The sequence below is a fragment of the Phyllostomus discolor genome, chromosome 1 (assembly GCF_004126475.2).
Source record: "Phyllostomus discolor isolate MPI-MPIP mPhyDis1 chromosome 1, mPhyDis1.pri.v3, whole genome shotgun sequence".
NCBI lineage: Eukaryota > Metazoa > Chordata > Mammalia > Chiroptera > Phyllostomidae > Phyllostomus > Phyllostomus discolor.
The window spans coordinates 39,144,325-39,166,582 of NC_040903.2; the positions used below are offsets into that span (position 1 = coordinate 39,144,325).

General features: G+C 32.8%; 1 protein-coding gene across 1 annotated transcript in view; it reads right to left on the reverse strand.

Annotated features, from left to right (window-relative positions):
• The window catches only part of TECRL (trans-2,3-enoyl-CoA reductase like), an 83,305-nt gene that overhangs the window by 29,733 nt on the left and 31,314 nt on the right, over window positions 1-22,258 (reverse strand). The window contains exons 3-5 of the mRNA XM_028507947.2: window positions 17,751-17,795; window positions 12,991-13,094; window positions 1,096-1,211 (exon numbers count right to left, since the gene is read on the reverse strand). Coding sequence (XP_028363748.1) covers window positions 1,096-1,211; window positions 12,991-13,094; window positions 17,751-17,795 — 265 coding nt within the window. The remainder of the gene's footprint in view (window positions 1-1,095; window positions 1,212-12,990; window positions 13,095-17,750; window positions 17,796-22,258) is intronic.

The following is a 22,258-nucleotide window of genomic DNA, read 5'->3' on the forward strand; positions in this document are numbered from 1 at the left end:
AGGTAGACAAAACATCAAAGCACAACCATTATAAAATTTAACTCTATATATAGAAAGAAAATTGGTTTTGAATATATAGTTTTACAGTGAAACTGTATATATAACATTTTGGTAGTATATTTGTCATGGAAGGAATAACAAGTGCTACTCTGAGTAAGAAATATGGGGATTTTATGTGAAGTTTGAATGGAGATAAGGGAGAGGGAGGTAACAAGGATGAAGGAGGAGGGAGACCACATGTAAAAGCCTGTCTGAAAGGGAGCATGGGACATACAAGGGCAAGAGAGGAGGTCAGTGTGGCTTTAGTACAAACATTAATGGCAAGAAAAGTTTGATTTGGGATAACAAATTCAGCAGACAAATCATTCTCTGTCTTCTAATATCTTTAAGATATAAATTCTGCTTCTCACTTATTATGTTTTCATTTAATCAGGATCTTTTTTTAATTGTTAATTCTATATACGTACATCTCAGTATGGTACCTTGAACGATTATTCTCTCTCTTTAATTTGGTGTGGAGACAGAAAGAGAAGGAGAGGGAGGGAGAAGGGAGACAGAGAGAGAAAGAGATTAACTGATTATTTCCACAATATGCTAACTACCAGTTATATATTCTGCTTATTCTGCTTTTATAACTGCCCTAGTCTTTTTTTTTCTTACTTCAAAGTACATTTTTATTTTGGATTTTTACTTACTAAAGGAAACTTGTAAAATTTTTATTTCCCCATTTATTATTTAGGCAATTATTTCTTTCCTATGCAATATTGCCAATATTCTTAGAGAAATATGTATATTTTAAGCTCTATACAGGCCTCTCAGCTTTATAATTTTGAACTTTTTAAATATTTCTAAATTTTCAGATTTCTCTTGATAATTATAGTTATTAATAAGTCCAGTTGCCTCTATTTTAAAGTATACTTAATAGTTCTTTGTTTATAAATTTGCAAGTTGGTGTGATATATTATTCATGATTACCTAAAATTTATTTCCCTAAATTTGAATACACTTTAATTGATTACACAAATAACTTTATCAATATAATATCTCCATGTTATTTTAACTCCTTAATTTAAATGTACTTTATGTTTTACTTACTGTACCACCGGGTGGCGTGATCTTCTAGAACTCTCTTTCATGTCATATATGTATGGGATCCTCAAATAAAAGAGGAAATATATAAACAGAGGTCCTGTGTATTCAGCCAAAAATACCTGAAAATGAGCAGGTGATTTAAATTAAAGTATATATATTTTAGGTGTTATTAACTTTTACTTATTATACCTGAAAATAAAGCTTTAGATTGAATGATAAATTTGTATAGATGTTCTTAAGGTTTATTTATGAATAAGGTTCACCTATTATACCTGAAAATATAAAGATAATTTAAACATTAATTTTTATAGATGTTATTAAGGTTTATGTATGACCATAGTTATGTCTACAGACTTAGCCTATTCTATGAATTGGAGAAATGGACAGGTGAGCGTGTTTTTAAAAAAGCATTAGACTAGGGGCTTATACAAATAACAGGATGTCTTCCTTGGAAATACTAACCACAAGATAGGTAGACAATTATAAATAATTTAAAATAAAAATAAAAGTTAAACTTAATATAATAATGTCTCCATAAATAGTATAGGGAACTTATATTTGAATAACCAAACTCTTATAAATGCATTTCTCCATGTCTCCCCAGCCACAGACATACCCCATCTTCTATGGAAACTGCCCCTGTCACTGAGTGGTATGGCCTACATCACGGGTGTCAAACTTATTTTCACCGGGGGCCACATCAGCCTTGAGGTTGCCTTCAAAGGGCTGAATGTGATTTTAAGACTGTACAAATGTAACTACTCCTTAACAGTTAAGCGAGAGCTTGGTGCTGGCACGAGGTAAAAACAAGGTGCCGGGCAGATAAAACAAGGTGGAAGGTCGGATTCTGACTGTGGACCTTGTGTTTGCCACCCGTGACCTACATTGTCTGTCTTTCCTTGTCCTTTCAGGGCAGTGTAAAGTTAAACTCAATTGATTTGACTGTGATTTAAGTTGAAATAATTCAGTTCTCTCCTTTGAAAATTTTAGACTTTAATTCTAATGAGTCTGAGCGAGTAATTAAAAGAGTCACCCTTTCATTTCTGGAGCTCAGAAGGAACCATATATGTGGACAGAACTATCTCACCTCTAGAGAGACAATTAGAAGATTTGGAAATATCATTGAAAAAACACCAGGTGACTGCACAGATTTTTTAACTGATAGGTTTCTGATAGTTTTTGAATCTGATAACTGTCCATTACTTGGCTTTGTTATGATGTCAAAGTCAGGTTAAAGTTATTTTCTGGGATTTCCAGATGAGAAGTAGCCATTTACCTCTGCAAATTTGAGAAGAGAATCTGACTGCCATTGCTACCTTGTCTTTGCCAATTCTCATTTTCTAAGAAAACTTGCACATGTTAATCTCAAATATGCAGATTTTTATTCGTGTACCTATGCACACACATACACATAACTATTTATATGTTAGGTCTTTTTAGGTATAATTCTGCTTTTTAACCTATTTACCATCTCATGAGCAAAAGGTACCTGAGGGTCAAAGCAATACAACATCTGATAAATTCAGTATAAAAGTAACTTTTTACTGAAAGGCAGTATTCATTTATTGTGTATGACATGCCTGATTATTCAGCTATAAAGAAAAATCTTTACCACTTTTAAATGTCTACTAATAGAGTCTAGTCAATTCTTTAATGAGGAAAGTGATTGTATATTATAACAAAAAGTTTTAAATATTTATTTCAACTCCATCTACTCTACTCAAGGCAAATTTGAGTAAATTCTCTATTACTATGTCAGGTGTGAGAAATGTTTCAAATAACAGTTAACCTGAACCAAATGTGAAGTTTATTTAAATCAGATAAAATTAAATCACAATCTTATTTCCATCATCTCCAAAAAATTGAGGCTGCTAGCTTATTATAATATGCTCTAAGAGGCTCAATATTGTATCAAAAATATGGTGCATGCTGAAACATGATTGTTAAAACAGTACTCAATAATGTAAAATAAATTCTAACCTCATTAAAGCACTTGAAATTGTAAAGGTCCAGATATCCAAATATTAATGACAGCCTTCTAAAAATAAGAGTTGCTCTTTGGTAAAAAAGAAAGAGAAAAACCCAAGCCAAAACCAAAATAACAAGCAAATATGCCATCTATAACCCTAAGCAAGTCAAATAAATTCACAAGGACTAGGAACCCCTTTATAGTCCAAAAATTTAGTAGAGTTTCTGTACTTAAAACAAGCAGATGCATTTCCTTTTTACTTTGAAGATCTATGCTATTTGTAAATTACAATTGATTTCCAATATCAAATCACTTTCATGTTTCCTTTGTATCAAAAGTTCTCTGTAGTAAACTAATGTCTTCCTTTAAACACCTAAAACTATTTTACTTCTATAACTAATTGGTATTTCTGCAGATTACTAAAGTTAATCTATGTCTAAACCAAATAAAGAAAGTAGGCAATAGATGTTTTAGAAAATTAAAAAAACAAAAACAAAAAAAACCTGCAGCCCTGATGGTGTGGTTCAGCTGGTTGAGTGTCATCTCACAAACCAAAAGTTTGCAGGTTTGATTCTCTGTCAGGGAAAATTACCATGTTGTGGGTTTATTCCCTGCTCAGGGTGGGTATGAGAGGGGACAGATCAATGTTTCTCTCTCAAATTGATATTTCTCTCCTTTTGTTTCTCCCTCCTCTCCCCCTCTCTAAAAATAAAATAAAATAAAACATGCAACTACAATTGTGAATGAATAGAAACCTTGTATTTAGACTGTGCTTAAAATATTTCATTCCATCTTGAAAAAACAAAAAATCTTTAATTATTAATGTGCTGCTGACTTTACTTATTTTCTAAAATTGCAATTGATAGTGGAGAACATAATGAAGTGCACGTTTCACAGTTGAAATTTACCTACAAAATAAACTGGTACTAACTCTAATCTTCTAAAGGGAGGAGAGCTACTAAGTAAAATTATGAGAGCATTTTTCATATCACTTTGTTTTCAATGAGTACTACCCCCAAAGCTACTGTGAGAGTAGGAGAAGAAGGTGGTTTTTTGTTTAAATTAACTATTATATAGATAAGATAAAATGGAGAATTTTATTCCAAGTTATTCAAACAAACCAAATCAAAGTAATGAGGTCAATGAGAAAAAAATAGCAAAATATTTTTGTTAGGCTTCAAAGGGTTACTATGTCATTGAAAACTTAGAAAGTAAAAATCTTTCAAGCAGAGCTTTAGAGTAGTGATTGATTTGGAATATGAAACTCAATAAGAGCCTGATAAGAACACAAAATCAGCCCTGGCTGCTGTAGCTCAGTGGATTGAGTGCCAACCTGTGAACCAAAGAATAGCAGGTTTAATTCCAAGTCAGGGCACCTGCCTGGGTTGCAGGCCAGGTCCCCAGTAGGGGGCATACAAGAGGGAACAACACATTGATGTTTTACTATCTCTCTTCCTCTTTCCTTTCCCTTCTCTCTAAAAATAAATAATTAAATCTTTAAAAAGAAAGAACACAGAATCTTTTTGAGGTGCCTGACAATGCAAGAAATAAACAATGTTTCTTGTTCCCTTTAGAAGGTAGAGGTGGCCTTATATCATCTGCAGAATTTGGGTTAGGGCGTAAAAGAGTTACACACTAGAAGTGAATATTATGCAAAAATACATATATCTTTACAGGTACTGAATCTCAACTTGAATTATTTCAATCATTGAATGGATTAAGATGATCGAGACCCTGTAGTGCCATTAGTCTATTTGTAGAATGATAAATTATCTTTGAAAAAAGAAAACATCATTCTAAGCCTCATGTTATCATTAAGATTTTCACAATTTTTTCTGTAGTAGATCTGAAATATGCAGAAATACGAGGAGAGTAGATATCATGACCAAAACCAAAAGAAACAGCAGACATTCAAAATAGATAAATTGAAGATTTACCTAACAGGATTGTCAGACACAGAGTTTAAAAACCTATCTTTTATATTGTCAAGAAATAAAACATAAGGTTGAGAATTTTAGCAGATATTAGAAAATTCTGAAACAAACATTTGGATGTTTAATATGAACCCCAGAAGGCAATACAAATGAAGAATCAAAAAATAAAGAGTATATTTTAACTATTTTTTTCAGATTATATATATATATATATATATATATATATATAATCAGACTATGTATTATCTGAAAAAAATATACATACATATGTATATATATACATAGATACACACACACACACACAACCATAGATTCAAGTAGAATCAGGATTATACCATAAACCTGAAGTAGTATAGACAGAGCAGAAACATAACTGTGTACACCACAGTAAAACTGTTGATAGTCAAGCAAAAGAAGATTATAAAGTAAGTCAGTCACATTAATTTCGAAGGCACAGAGTATACTTTTGAAAAGAAACAGTAGGAGTCAAAATTAACATAATAAACTTCTGCAAAAGCAAAAACAACTGCCAATGTGAGATTATTTTTCTGCAAAAATGTTTTCCAAGAATAAAAGGTAAATAAATATATTTTACCGTGAATAAGAATTGAGAAAATTAGTTAATGGCAGAACTACCAAAACAAACAAACACACACACACTAAATAAAGTGTTATTTAGGAAGATGAATGATTTTACTAGATGTAAACTCACCATTACAATGAAGAACTAAATTGCCATCAAAAGATGAATCTAAATAAATGTTGGCCATGTAATATTGCTTAAGTAATATAGACAACTAAAAAATACGACAAATAAACCAGTAGGAGCTCAGATATGTTAAAAGTCATTGAACTATAGATGAAGTATCTTCATATTAGTAAATTTAATTTAAGCAAAGTATATTAGTATTTAGTATTCTAAGATGAACTTTGTAATGTTTTAGATAACCATTAAAGTTCCCAAAAAAGAAGACATAACTAACAAAACAATAGGAGAGCTGATAGAAATGAAAGTATTCTAGTTAATCCAAAACAGGACAAAAGAAAAAAGAAACAATTATAAAACACAAGAGGTAAATTGAAACAATATATTAACTGTGACAATAAAATAGTAGGTAATACTTTATAATAAAAATAAACTATGATTAAATGTAAAATGTAAAACTATTGGAAGGAAACATGGGAGCAAGACTCAGATGTTGCTAGGCAACATCTTATATATGACTAGGAAGGCAAGATTCTTAAGAGAAAACATGAATAAATTAGACTGCATTAAAGCTGAAAACATGTTACCAAACAACAAGAATAAAATTTTGTTGAGATGAAAAGAAAAGTTAAGAACTAAAGGAAATATTTATAAACTACATATCAGATAGAGGATTTGTATGTAGAATATAAAAGGTACACTTAAAACTCAAGTCTCCCAGATAAATAAAATTATGTTCACTCAAATACTTACATGCCAAGAGTTAATAGCTGTATTTGTAATCACAAAAATACCATAAACCACCCAAATGTCTGACAATGTGTGAATGATTAAACAAACTCTGCTACATCCAATACAACTTCAATGCTAGTCAGTGAAAAAAAAGCTGAGTGTTGATACTTAAAACAACCAGGATGGATCCCAAAAGTATTACACCTATAGAAAAATAAACATCAACCTCAAAAACTGTTTGATTCTGTTTGCATAGCTTTTATCACATAACAAAAATAAAGAGAGATGGAGATTGGCAATTACCCCAGGGATGACATTTTTTTTGGGGGGTGGGGGGTTGCGGGGGGAGTGGAACAACTCTGTACCTAATTTTGGTAGTAGACACGTTAATCTATGAAACAGATAAATTGACAAAGTTATATGTACACACATGAATGAATGCACAATGATGAAAACTCTAAGATCTTTAGTCTAGCTTAATCTAGTTATTAGAATTTATATGGTGAAAATTATTATATAATTATATTAATCTCTTCTCCTAACCCTTTCAGTAACTTCTATTTCTTCTTTTTAAAACAATTTTTCCAAGCAAACTGAATGGGAAAAGAAAGCCAGGGTAGCAATATTCATATCAGACAAAATAGACTTCCAAAAAAGGCCATAAAGAGAGACCCAGAAGGTCACTTCATAATACTCAACAGAAGAATCCACCAAGACATAAACATTATAAATACATATGCACCCAACATAGGAGCACCCAAATACACAAAGAAAATCTTAGAGGACTTCAAGAAAGATATTGACAGCAACACAATTATAGTGGGGGATTTTAACACCCCACTGTCAAAAATGGACAGATCTTCCAAGCAAAATATCAGCAAAGATATCATGGCATTGAACAATGCCCTAGAAGAAACGGACTTAACTGATATATGTAGAGCCCTCCATCCCAAAGAAGCTAAATACACATTCTTCTCAAGTGCACATGGAGAATTTTCAAAGATAGACCACATGATAGGACACAAAACAAGCCTCAACAATTTCAAGAAAATTGAAATCATACCAAGCATTTTCTCAGATCATAAGGGACTGAAACTAGAAACCAACCCCAAGGAAAAAAAACCCAAAACACTCAAAATCATGGAGATTAAATAGCATGCTATTAAACAATGAATGGGTCAAGAATGATATTAGGGAATAAGTCAAAAGGTTTCTAGAAACAGGAAAACCAACCCACAACAACCCAAAACTTATGGGACACAGCCAAGACAGTCCTGAGAGGGAAGTTCATAGCGATACAGATCTACCTAAAACAGTTAGAAATATTTCAAACAAACACCCTAACCCTACGTCTACAAGAACTCGAAGAACAACAACAAAGACAGCCTAGAGCAAGCAGAAGGAAGGAAATAACCAAGATCAGAGCAGAATTAAATGACATAGAGACTAAAAGCACAATTCTAAGGATCAATGAATCCAAGAGCTGGTTCTTTGAAAAGATAAACAAAATCGACAAACCTTTAAGCAGACTCATCAAGAAAAAAAAGAGAAAACCCAAATAAACACAATCACAAATGAAAGAGGAGAGATTACAACGGATACCACAGAAATACAAAAGATTGTAAGAAATTACTATGAAGAACAGTATGCCAAGAAATTTGAACACCTAGGTGAAATGGACAAATTTCTAGAACAATATAATCTTCCAAAACTCAATGAAAAAGAAGCAGAAAGCCCGGACAAACCCATAACAGCAAAAGAAATTGAAGCAGTAATCAAAAAACTCCCAACACACAAAAGCCCTGGACAAGATGGTTTCACAGGAGAATTCTACAAAGCATTTAAGGAAGAGCTAACCCCTATCCTTCACAGACTATTTCAAAAAAATCCAAAAAGATGGAAGACTCCCAAACTCTTTTTATGAGGCCAGCATCATCCTAATCCCCAAACCAGATAAAGACACAACAAAGAAAGAAAACTTCAGGCCAATATCGCTGATGAACATTGATGCTAAAATCCTCAACAAAATACTGGCAAACCGCATCCAACAATACATTAAAAAGATTCATACACCATGACCAAGAGGGATTCATTCCAGGGATGCAAGGATGGTACAATATTCGCACATCAGTAAATGTAATACATCACATAAACAAAAGCAAAGACAAAAACCACATGATCATATCAATAGATGCAGAAAAAGCATTTGATAAGGTACAGAACCCATTTATGATAAAAACACTTGGTAAAGTGGGAATAGAGGGAGCATTCCTCAACATAAAAAAGGCCATTTATGAAAGACCTACAGCCAACATCATACTCAACGGGCAAAAATTAAAATCTTTTCCACTAAGATCAGGAACAAGACAAGGCTGTCCACTTTCACCACTTCTATTCAATATAGTACTGGAAGTTTTAGCCACAGAAATCAGACAAGAAAAAGAAATAAAAGGCATCCAAATCGGAAAGGAGGAAACAAAACTGTCACTGTTTGCAGATGACATGATAGTGTACATAGAAAATCCTATAGACTCTGCCCAAAAACTGCTTGACCTAATAAATGAATTTGGCAAAACAGTGGGATACAAAGTCAATATCCAGAAATCAAAGGCATTTCTGTACACCAACAATGAAACAGCAGAAGCAGAAATCAAGAAAAACATCCCATTTGAAATAGCAAAAAGAAAAATAAAATACCTAGGAATAAACCTAATCAAAGAGATAAAAGACCTGTATTCAGAAAACTACATAACATTGAAGAAAGAAATCAAGGAAGACACAAACAAATGGAAACATATACCGTGTTCATGGATTGGAAGAATTAACATCATCAAAATGCCCATACTACCCAAAGCAATTTACAGATTCAATGCAATACCTATTAAAGTACCAATGGCATATTTCACAGATATAGAACAAACACTTCAAAAATGTATATGGAACCATAAATGACTCTGAATAACTGCTGCAATTTTGAGAAAGAGAGAAGTAGGAGGGATCACAATACCTGATACTAAACTATATTACAAGGCCACTATAATGAGAACAGCCTGGTACTGGCATAAAGACAGGCACATGTACCAATGGAGCAGAACAGAGAACCCAGAAATTACCCAAGTCCCTATGGTCAATTAATATTTGACAAAAGGGGCAGCAACATAAAATGGAGTAAAAATAGCCTCTTCAACAAATGGTGTTGGGAGAACTGGACAGCTATGTGCAAAAAAAAAAAAATGAAGCTCGAGCATCAACTTACACCATACACAAAAATAAATTTAAGGTGAATAAAAGACTTAAATATAAACCATGACACCATTAAAATCATAGAGGAGAAAATAGGCAGGAAAATCTCAGATATTTCATGCAGAAACATTTTTACTGACTTGTCCCCTAGAACAAGGGACATAAAGGAAAGAATAAACAAATGGGACCTCATCAAAATAAAAAGCTTCTGCACAGTGAAACAGTATTAAAATAAAAAGAGAACCAACTGTATGGGAAAACATATTTGCCAATGATACCTCAGACAAGGGTTTAGTCTCCAAAATATATAAAGAACTTACACGACTCCACTCTAAGAAGACACGCAGCCCAATTAAAAAAATGGGCAGAGGACTTGAACAGACACTTCTCCGAGGAGGACATACAGAAAATCCAGAGACACATGAAAAGATGTTCAATATCTCTAGCCATCAGGGAGATGCAAATTAAAACTACAGTGAGATACCACTTCACACCAGTCAGAATGGCCATCATAAACAAAACAACAAACAACAAGTATTGGAGAGGTTGTGGAGAAAAGGGGACCGTAGTGCACTGTTGGTGGGACTGCAGACTGGTACAACCACTATGGAAAACAGTATGGAACTTCCTCAGAAAAGTAAAAATGGATCTGCCTTTTGACCCTGCAATTCTACTGCTGGGACTATATCCTGAGAACCCTGAAACACCAATCCAAATGAACCTATGCACCCCAATGTTCACAGCAGCACAATTTACAACAGCCAAGTGTTGGAAGCAACCTAGGTGCCCATCAGCAAATGAATGGATCAAAAACCTGTGGTACATTTACACAATGGAATTTTATGCAGCAGAAAGAAAGAAGGAGCTCCTACCCTTTGCAACAGCATGGATGGAACTGGAAAGCATTATGCTAAGTGAAGTGAGCCAGGCAGTGAAAGACAAATACCATATGATCTCACCTTTAACAGGAACCTAAACAACAAAACAAACAAACAAGCAAAATATAGTCAAAGACACTGAAATAGAGGACAGGCTGACAGTGACCAGAGGGGAGAGGGGAGAGAATTTCAGGGGAGAATGGGAAGAATTTACAGGAACAAATATAAAGGACACATGGACAAAAATTAGGGGGCATGGAAATGGGAGGGAGGTGGGAAGGGATGGATGGGTGGGCTGGAATGGGAATGAAGGACAGAAAACTGTACTTGACCAATGATTAAAATAAAATTTTTTAAAAAGAAAGAAAAAAGTCTATTTTCTCAATATATCTGTGACAAAACACTCTTACTTGAAGAAAAATATTGTTAAATGTTAATTTTGACTTTGCTAAAGAGATTATCTTTAAAAAAACACTATGATATCATTTTTATTCTGGGAGTGCATGATGATAATTTATAAAAATATAAGAACGTTATGTGTGGTAAAATATTGCTTTTATTAATTTATAATTTAGTTTATGTAAAGTAGGTGTGATTGTGATGTAATGTGTATATTTTAGCATTCAATAAGACTGACTCATTTGCAGCAAAAGGGTGTGTGAACCATAGGGTTGATTTTAAAATATCCAGCCTATTTCCAGAGTTCTCTTTGTTACCTAAATGACTTTTCTCTTAAATAAGCTATAATTTTCTAGTACAATTATCATATAATTCCACTTTAGTACTTTTTTGTCCTCAGTGCTTATCCAAATGATGGAACAGGAACTTCCAATGGACTCACAGTTAATGCTGCTTATTCTGACATAGTTTCTGTAGACAGAATTCCTTTCCCCTTATACATGCAGACAAATACTGAATAGCTTAACTTTTGAAGACCAAAATCTGCTGGCCTAAAATCTCTTTCAGCGAGGTCTGTAGATATCATATGTACTGAACCCTTTACTTATACAATGCCTGCATCAACAGGTTGCTTTGTAAACATTGTAATACATTTCACAAGGATTCAGAATATTTTAAACTCAGTTTTTAGTGTAACAAATTAGTATGCAAAGTTCAACAAACTTTGGAAACTAAAGCAACTATTTAACCAAAAAGCTTATAAGACCTAGCTATCTATCTGTCATCTATCTATCATCTACCTATCTATCATCTATCTATCATCTATCTATCATCTACCTATTATCTATATATAAATCTATCATCTAGCTATCATATGTGAAGATTGTATATGTTAAAGAAGAAATTTTAAAAAATATAAAGAATGTGACACTTTTAATTAATGGATACAAACTTGAAATTCTCCTTTTGAGAAATAATAATGCATAAAATATTTTGTGTTTGTAAGAATATTAAAAATGGGTAGCTTAACTATAAAGGAAAAACTCAAAGCATAATAGATAATAATGTTGATTGCTAATGCTGGCAAAAGGGAAGGACATTTGAATAGAAATTATTTAAAAGGTAATCACATCATCATTATCTAATAAAATTCAATCAGAAAAAAATCTTTAAAGGTCTAAATGATATAAATAAGTTTTATTTAAAAATAGAGTGATTGCATTATTCTTTGTGTATAAGAGTCAAATTATTTATTAGATTAAAAATTTCATTTTCTCTGTAGCTAAATATCACATAATATTTCTTCTTACTACTGAATGTATTCTATTACTCATGAAGAGTTCAATACTTGTGAACTGGTGTCAAATATTTTCTGTTTCTTAGTCCTCCATGTTTTTTTTTTACTGTTTTAAAAATATTTTATTGTTGTTCAAGTACACTTGTCTGCATTTACCCACAGCTACCCCACCCTAGACATCCCCACCTCCCTCTCCTGATGCTACCCTCCTTGGTTTTGTCGATATGTCCTTTATAGTTGTTCTTGAGAACCCTTTCCCTATTTTAATGACACTGGATTCAGTCACTATCACCTTTAAACTCTTTCTCCAAGGAAAGACAAAAGAGCACCCTCCTCCCAACTGAAAGAAATCTTAGTCTCAAAATGCCCTCCACTTGCTTAGAACATTTTTATTTAAAATTTTATCTTCTTTCTTTCTAATGTCAAAAGGATCTTCATTATCACCAGACTCCTAAAATGAAAGCTGAAGAAATGTCATTGACAAGGTGTAGGGAGAAAAGGAATGAGGCCATCAAACATTGAATAGACTGACTTATAAAACAAAACTTAACTTCCCTTTCTCAATGGTACCTTCTCTTGTTGCTCCAGTTCTGAAATGGAAGTTTAGCTACTGATCACAGTAAAAATGGACAATTTAAAATGCCATCCAAGACAATGTTTTGCTATACACTATTTGACAGAAATATTTCACATCAGTAAGTATTACACATCAAACTATTGCATTTCAAATTAATACTTACTGTGGTCCAACTGACCTGCTGACCTAGGTCTGTAAAGTAGAGTGTGACAATGGAGGAAGCTGCAACACTTTGAATGGTTATGTAGTCCTTCAAAAAAGGCCCACCTTAAATAATAAGGAAGTATTATTTTAATATAATTTCAAATCATAATAAAAATTTTAATTAGAAACCAATAAAAGCTAAGATGAAATTAACATAGAAATTATGATGTATAATAAAATTTTTTATATAAAGTTAAATGTGTTTATACCCATTTTATGAAATATATCTAGTAAATATTCAAATGCCAGTGTTTACCCAATGCTATCTAAATAAAGTAGATTACCAATAGCTACAATCCTGTTATGTTCTCAGAAAATGTAATATTAGATAACATCATAATCAAATATGATACAAGGTATTTTTAAAAGTATAATTTCAGATGTCAGTAGATACATCAGTACATCTCAACTGTTCCTTAAATAATTATACTAACAGGATACATTAGGTGGCATAAAATGACTTCAATGCTTATTGCTAAGCACCAGGAAAGAGGCAGGGTTTACCTTATGAAAAAAAAGCAAAATAAAAGCCCTGTGGATACTGTGTGGAAAATTGGAAGAAAGGAAGCAAAGAGATTATTTAGGAGTACTTTATAATTTTTCAAGAGATGATCGATGTTTGGATTAAGGTGGCGGTGGAGGAAATGAAAAAACAATTGTTAGATACAGATATATTTTGAACATACAGTAGGTTCAATTTAAGAGGACAGAATTCAGTGAGATAAAAATTGGTCTTAGATCTTTGGGCTCAGCAGTTAGGTTTTTTGCAACCTCATTAACTGACATGAAGAAGACTGAGAAAAGAGCAGGGCTTGTTGAAAAATAAGATTTCAGTTAGGATATGTGAAGTATGTGATAAATATCAGACATTTAAGTGGGAGCTGTGATGTAGGAAGTTGGATAGAAATGTCTAGGAATATAATCTTAAAATTTAAATGCACAGGGCTTGATGAGATTATTTATTTTGCATTCACTTTAAAATGAAGACAATGAAAACAGAGACAGAGCTTTTCAGCACTCCAGGATTTTGAAGTAGTGAGGGAAGCATATAGCAAAGACTATGGAGGAACAAAGAATCCAGCCACTCTGTGTACTCAAGCTAATAAATAAGTATTATTTTAAACTGCTAAGCTTGTAGTAATTGGTTGAATGAAAATAGGAAGCTAATGCAACATGGATTGAGGTAAGGACTGATATTCAAACAGTCAGTGATGTCATTGTGACAATTATGTATAACAACATGAAATGCTAATAAGGACAAACATTCTGATGGCTTTGTACAACTTGAAAGTGTGTTAAAAACATATTTCCAACATACACCCATTGACACCTTTGGGGAGGGGATTAGTTATTACTCTTTTAACACCCTTGTTAACTTCAAGGAACAGAGTACTGGCTTTATACTTTAAAATGTAGTCTCATCAATATAATATTTATATAAAACAACCTGACAGAAACCAGATATAACATTAATTATACCACTCTTAGGCTTATACTATCATTCATACCACTCTTAGTTATCAGGAAACCCCTGTCTTTGGCCCCATGACTTTATCATTCCAAAGGGAGAGGATCATGTAGGGCCAGGGGAACATGTCTAAAATGAGTTTATGCCATTATTCCCTATGTCATACCTCAGCCATTTAAGGCTTGAGTTTTCTGCATAAATTAACTCAAGCCATATACTTTCCTTGGGGATTTCCTCTCAAGAATGGACCAGATACAAAGGGGTATATCTTGGGATTGGTCACCGCTGTTATATGATGGGCATGGATAGAGGGAGGATAATAGTAAGAAAAGGGCCAACTCAACCCACGCTTCACTTTTATATTGTAGAAAATCAGTAATTCTAAGAATCAGAAATTCAACCCTTTACTTTCAGAACATCATTAAGTCCTGATAATCAATCAGGTTGGAAGAAAGAACACATTTTAGTTGCCAGTTTGTATGAGAGACTTATTGCAATCATGGCTTTAATTCTTCACAATTCCCACATCCACACCACTTAAAATATGAATTTCAGTTTCTTCTAACATGAATTGGTGTCTATTTCCTCACCTCTTCAATATGGGTTAGCTTAGAGACTTGCTTTAGTGAACAGAATGAGGGGCAAGGGATCAGCTTCCAGTTTCAAACCTGGGCCACAGGAATTCTTGAGTGCTTATAATCATTTGTTTATATCCTTAATTCCACCATGATAACAAGCTTATAATACTCTTCTGAAGCAGGAGACCACACAGAACAGAGACGAGTGGTTGCAGTTCTGACCATCCTAGAACACTCAGTCCCCAACAATTCACCAAGTGATTACAGCTACATGAGTAACCCTAGCCAAGTAAGGCCAACTACATCTAGCCCAGCTCATCAGAACCATTGAGCTCAAAAACTGTTTGTTGTTTCCCCATAAAAGTCAATACTTTAGATTATATTTATGTTTTAGCAATGTCTTGTGCGTGTGGAAACTGTAAAAGACTAAATTCACATGATGTCATTTTTTTGTAGTGCAATAATAATTCTGGCAAATACATTCCAGCAGTGAATATGTATAAATATTCAGGCCTTACATTATTTCACTGTTAAGTCTTTTTAAAATATCATAACTATGTTTATAGTAGTAACTATTATTGTTAAAACATCTATTATGCACATCATTATAGAGTTTTATAAATGCAATCTTACAAAAAATAAGTTAGATTTCTGTTTAGCTCCATGTCACAAAAGAAGACTCAATAGATAGGTAAGTAAAGAGTCAGATTTTAAAATCTGAATTACTCCAAATAAACTCTTTTTTGCACAATAGCAGCTTATTTCACTTAGTTAATATTCTCTCTCTCTCGTTCTCTGTCTTTTCAATATGTCATCACATTCCTATTCAAGGACTACATTTGGCTATATTTTATTCAGATCACACACTGGTAGACTCAACAAGATAAATAAATGTGAGAGGAAAGTAAAACTTCCCATTCACCAGAAAGGTGGAACTAACTGAAATTCCCCAGTCACTTATTGTGTCCTTCAATTTAAAATTACATTTGACATTGATGCCTTTGGTATTTTTTGAGTCTTCTTTATATAAGTCAAGTTCATAGAATAATACCACTATTTTATGTTATTTCATAATCCATGTGTCAAAAAGCATTTATGTGTCTGGCACATACTAGGCCCTGCAGAGACAAATATAAACAAGATGATGATTTGTCTCTTTTAAACTCTAGCCAGATGGGAATTCATCTCGAACACATGAACTTGGAAGAATTTGAGACTATCAAGAACATGTGACTCTAGGAATGCCATGGATTCCTTTGTTTTCAGCACAGAGGTCTCAGACACAATGGAATGTCTAAGATAACAATGAGAGCAACTACAACATCTTAGATACAAGGAAACCAGCATTTGTTTATACTTGAATATGTTATCTGAAAAATGGTAGCCTGAATATTTAAAAAGCACCAGACTTCCAGCAAAGATGGAGGTATAGGTACATACTCTTTGCCTTCCCACATGACCAAAAGAAGGACAACAACAAACTTAAAAACTAAAAAATAACAGAAATATCAAAAAATCAAACTATATGGAAGTGTGAAAATCAAGGAGTTAAAGAAGAAACATTAATCCAGATTGGTAGGAGAGGCAGAGATGGGCAGCCATGGCAGAGAGGACACACAGCTAGGTAGCAGCTGGAAGACCTGGAGGACCAGGAGAACTGGGTGGTCCCACACTCCTATGAGGATAAATTGGGAGGAACAACTGGGGAGTGAGACAGACCATGCAACCTAGGGTTCCAGTGCAGGGATATAAAGCTTTAAAACCTCTGGCTGCAAAAATCTAGGAATTGCAGCAGCGGGAGAAACTCACAGCCTAACAGGAGAGATCTTTGGAGAGATCCACAGTCTTATATGTATGACCCATGGGCATCAACTAAGGGTGGAGGAATGTCGATGGGAGGGGTTTAAAGGTCAGAAGGGAATAAAGGGGAGAAAATGTGACAACTGTAATAGCATAACCAATAAAATATATTTAAAATATTTTAAAAGCACCAGAAAAAGATGCACTTCACCATCGAATGGAGAAATTTATAGACTAAAATTTTTTAATAGATTGTGTCTTGTTACTATTGTAGACTTTGAATAAGTATCCCTCCAAAATTTACACTACACCCACACCTTTTATTTAACAATTCAAATTTCGGAATCAAGTTGATCCAATGTCAATAACAATAATTCTTAGCAGGGCTCATTTTAAGTGTATCTATTTATAAATTATCTGAATGGACTGTAGGGTTTAAAATTTGAGGCTTAATAATGAATATAATAATTTTCTTTGTACTTCTTTTATCTCTATTCCTCCTTACATCACTTATTCTGCATTCATATAGCAAAAACAGAAAAGGGAAAAGAAAGAGCTAACTTCTAGTTTTGAGAATCTATTAAGGGACAGAAGGATGAGGGAGTAAATCAATAAAAATTTTAGAGACAAAAATATACTAGTTACATCTCACCCCCAATATGACTGACAGTGCATGGCAAAAATTATCTCTTTGAGACTAAAATTCTTCATCCATAAAAGTAGAGCACTGGCTTGTTGGACAGATCACATGCAATAATAAATTTTTAACATTTACTGAAGTACTTTCCTTTTAATAAGTGATAAATATTATCTATTGATGGCAGAAAAGGGATTCCAAATTAAGTAGATATATAAGTGAAAGCTGGTTCTTACCACGTTCTAGCTGCAGGCCAACTCGGGAAGGGTACCACTGAGGGCCTATTCAATGACAAAAAATGACATTTAATTGTCAGCACAAATGTAAGTACTTTTTTATATTAAATGATTTTGAGAGAGAATTTATTGTTCCACTTATTTATGCATTCATTGATTTTTCTTGTAAGTGCCATGACCGGGGAGTGAATATGCAATCTTAATGCATCAGTATGAACCAACTAACCAACAATTAGAACCAACTAACCAACAGTAGTTCTAACTACCCAGATAAAACTAAACAGATTTTAAAATCTAGAAGTTTTCACTGAATGACATATTAGATCTTAGGAAGTGAAGAAAATAATATCCAGTGTCAGAAATGGAGATAGTGGTTACCCTTGGCAGGCACTGAGAAGTAGTGCTAGATAATTCTGAAAGAAAGCATGGTAGAAGCTTTAGGGGTGGTAAACTTTCTGCTTTTTAATTGGAGACTGCTTATGTAAAAGCATTCAATCTGTGGACATGTACTAACGTATATGACCTATGTATGACTTGTACACTTTATGCAAGTTAACAACTTCATTAAAATTGAAGTACTTTGATCTCATGTATAATGCATTTATTATTGGCTTGTGAAAGTTGGTTATTTTCTCTATTAAGACTAAGAAATTCTATCAGTATAATATGTATTATTGACATCAATATTATGGCCATAATTATCATAGTATAAACATCACTTCAGTATCTTCTACTTATACTACCATTAGGAATAAAAGGATGACTGAAGAATTCTATATGGATAGGAAAAGAAAGACATCTTCATTATATACTGCCATAATAAAAATGTTGGTTCACAATTAACAAACTGTAATTCTTTTCTCTTACAATAAACCCTATGTTATTTTAAAGTCTCTATTGAAAATTTAATTATTGACTATGAAGTCCACTTTTAAGCAAATAAATGATAAATAATTCTTTAAAAAGAGCATTTTCATAGGAATATTCTGCAATTATTATGTTTTGAAAGCATTGCTTTTTAAAGTGTCAGTAAGAATAATGATAATGGAACATCACCAGACTGTTGCAATCAGTTATCTCTAAAGTTGCTTTAAAAAAGACAACTTATGCATGCAAGTTCTAATAAAAAATAACTCATAAGTCAAAAGTCCTAATCACTGGTTAAAAGCTATTTGAAATAAAAAAAAAGTTAGTAATAGCATGGCAAATGAAGAAGGCAGACGTATTTAACTTTGACATCTGATTTTTCTAATTAGAAAATATGTAGATAAAGGAACATTATTTTTCTTTTGTTTTTATATTTGCTAATGCAATTATTATTTTATATAGTCACTTGTTGCTCTGGAATGTATATTGACATTATTTGTTGAAAAATATTTTAAAATAGCTACCTTATTACTCATAGTGAGAATCTGCTTCCATAGAAGATACATTGCAAAGGAATGTAAAAGAGACTTCTATAGTTTTAAATGTTTCCAACCATGGATATTAGAAAAATATATAAACAATATAAGATCCTTTTATATTTGACAAATGTTCAATGAGTACCTGTGATTAATGTACATAAGTCATCATATTCTAACCATCCTAATGATATTCATACAATGCATCACTTTCAATAGTGCTTTAGGATGCCTTTAATTGTGGGAAAGTCAATGCAAAACAAACTTTATCATTCTAAGCAAATATTTATGTCTGTGAACTACATAAGTGAATACTGGCAGCATTCATGAAAATGAAGGGTCAGAGAACTTAGAAACTCTAAACACCTTCAGGAAAATCCATGTCTTTCCAACTCCTTCAACATGGATCAACTGCAAAAGTACTTAAAAAATCGACTTGACATATACAGGTTGTGATGTTTGAAAACTATGCGAGTGAGAGAGTTATCTGCCTATGTAAGCCTTTAGATCAGTTTCAGTTATCTTTTATTAGTCAATTATCTTTTAAAAGAATAAAGTATACATTTTCTGAGATGTTCTTTACTTGTTGAAGTGAGGTAGATTAGGCTAAAAATGGCAAAAAGAGAGACAATTTACAAAGGATAAAGCACTTAGGTTAAAAAAGAATTTTTGGCATGCAGGAATAGTCTAGAGGGTTATTTATACTTCTGAGCACATTGAACTTAACTGGCTCACAGCTGAATTATTATTATGTAATAGATCTAATGCTTCAGGCAGTATCTTAAATTATCTAAGATGCTGAACTTGATTTGTATAACTTTTAGCATAGTTTAGCCATGCTTTAGAGTTTTTTCTTTGATAAGTGAAAAGGTTTATATCACTGTGTAATAACATTCTAAATAAGTAAAGTCTTAATATAATTCAAATGTATTTGTTTCAATAAGGTGATGTTTATCAAACTGTTGTGAGTCATTAGTAAGTTAAAAGTGGAATCAATGTGTTATTCTCAGAATTTTATAAAATAAAATGAACGAAAGGGGTGGAATGGAATGGAAAAGAATGGAATGGAATGGAAAGGAATGGAATGGAATGGAGTGGAATGGAATGGAAAAAAGAAAAAAAAGGAAAGGAAAGGAAAGAATATAGTACGAATGGATTATCATATCACTGGATGCAACATGTTGGAATAAATTCTAGATACACAGGTTAAGTTTGTTTTTCAAATTTTTGTTTCAACAGTTTCAATATTCTGTTTTTATATCAATAATATGAATTTCTCATTCTGTATCATAATCTAAAAAGTGTGAACTCCATGGGTTTAAAAACTTTATTTTTTACCCTGGCTGGTGTGGCTCAGTGAATTGAGTGCCAGCCTGTGAACTAAAAGATCTCCAGTTCAATTCCCAGTCAAGATGCATGCCTGGGTTGCAGACCAGGGCCTCAGTAGGAAGAGCACAAGAGGCAACCACACATTGATGTTCCTCTACCTCTCTTTCTCCTTCCCTTCCCCTCTCTCTAAAAATCAATAAATAAAATCTCTAAAAAATACATTTTTTTTAATTTCCCAAAACTATTTATTATAGATCTCTTACATAAAAATTAGCATCAGTGATTGAATTAAATCCTGTAAGGTAAAACAAATTTGAAGCATTTAAATATTTTACTTTTTCAAAATAATCTTTTTAAAATTTGCAATGATTAAAGAAAATGGTAACAATATAAGTCATATTAGATTTAAACAATCTAAATTATGTTATAAGCTACATTCATTCAAGTACATATGCCAGAAGCCTGCCCTTGTTTTGTTTTAACCTAGGAGCATGTTAATTATTATTATTTGTGTTATAATTGGATTTTTTCTACATGATATTGGTTGATAGTATAAATTTTAATTCAAATTCACTACTTGTGTTTTCAGATATCTAATTTTACGAATGATAAAAGTTGGCAATGGACAAGTAAACTATTTTATTCTTAATGGTAGCGACATTCTATCTTTGTATATATAGAAATACAGAGCTGATAAATAATCAAAACATATAGACTAAGGCATAGAAAAATTAAATCCTTTGGAGTGGTATATAGTTTTCAAGATAATAATTATTATTGATAGTTCTTGATTATTGGTGGTATTAAATACTTAACTGAAACCAATGTGTCATATTATTACTGAGAGAAGGGACATATAGAAAAAAAATAGTGGAGAAATTTTCAGAAATAATTGGTATCCTTGGTGACCTAGAACCTGAATTCCTCACTTAAGACTCTAAGTAAATATCTCCTAATATTTACTTACAGTAAATATTACTCTAACTCCTATTACACCCCCTAATTCCTACCCTTTCTTGAGATCACCAGTCCTACTAAGAAGAAGTTCTAAGAGCAGTGAAATGTCACTTAAAAATATAGTCATGAGGATATAAAGTACAGCAAAACAAATATAGTCAGTGATATTGTAATAACAATGTATGGTATCAGTTGGGTACCATATTTAATGGGGTGATCAACTCATAGGTTATATAAATTTCTTTTTTTTTAATTTTTTTTAAAGATTTTATTTGTTTATTTTTAGAGGGGAAGGGAGGGAGATAGACAGGGAGAGAGAGAGAGAAACATCAATGTGCGGTTGCTGGGGGTTATGGCCTGCAACCCAGGCATGTACCCTGGCTGGGAATCGAACCTGGGACACTTTGGTTCCCAGTCCGTGCTCAATCCACTGAGCTACGCCAGCCAGGGGGTTATATAAATTTCTAATCCTATGTTTTACACTTGAAAGTAAACAATATTGTATGTTATCTGTAATTGAAAAAATAAACAAAAGACACACTTAATTTATGTGATGATATAATTATAGTGAACCGTGGAGAGAGAAAATTGTGACAAACATTTATTGTTTATATTCTGTGCTGTCCGTGGCTGGTGTGGTGATGGGATGAAATGTAAACAGAAACAAATGGCTCTGAGAAGTGTGCTCTGCAGAGTCGTTCTGCTCAAGAGTTCAGCCAAAGAAAGAAAAACGATGTTACACAAGTTTCTACATGGCTGAGTTCAATTCCTCAAGGTTCCTGAAATTCATGTAGGAAAAATAAGCAAAACGGAGTGTCT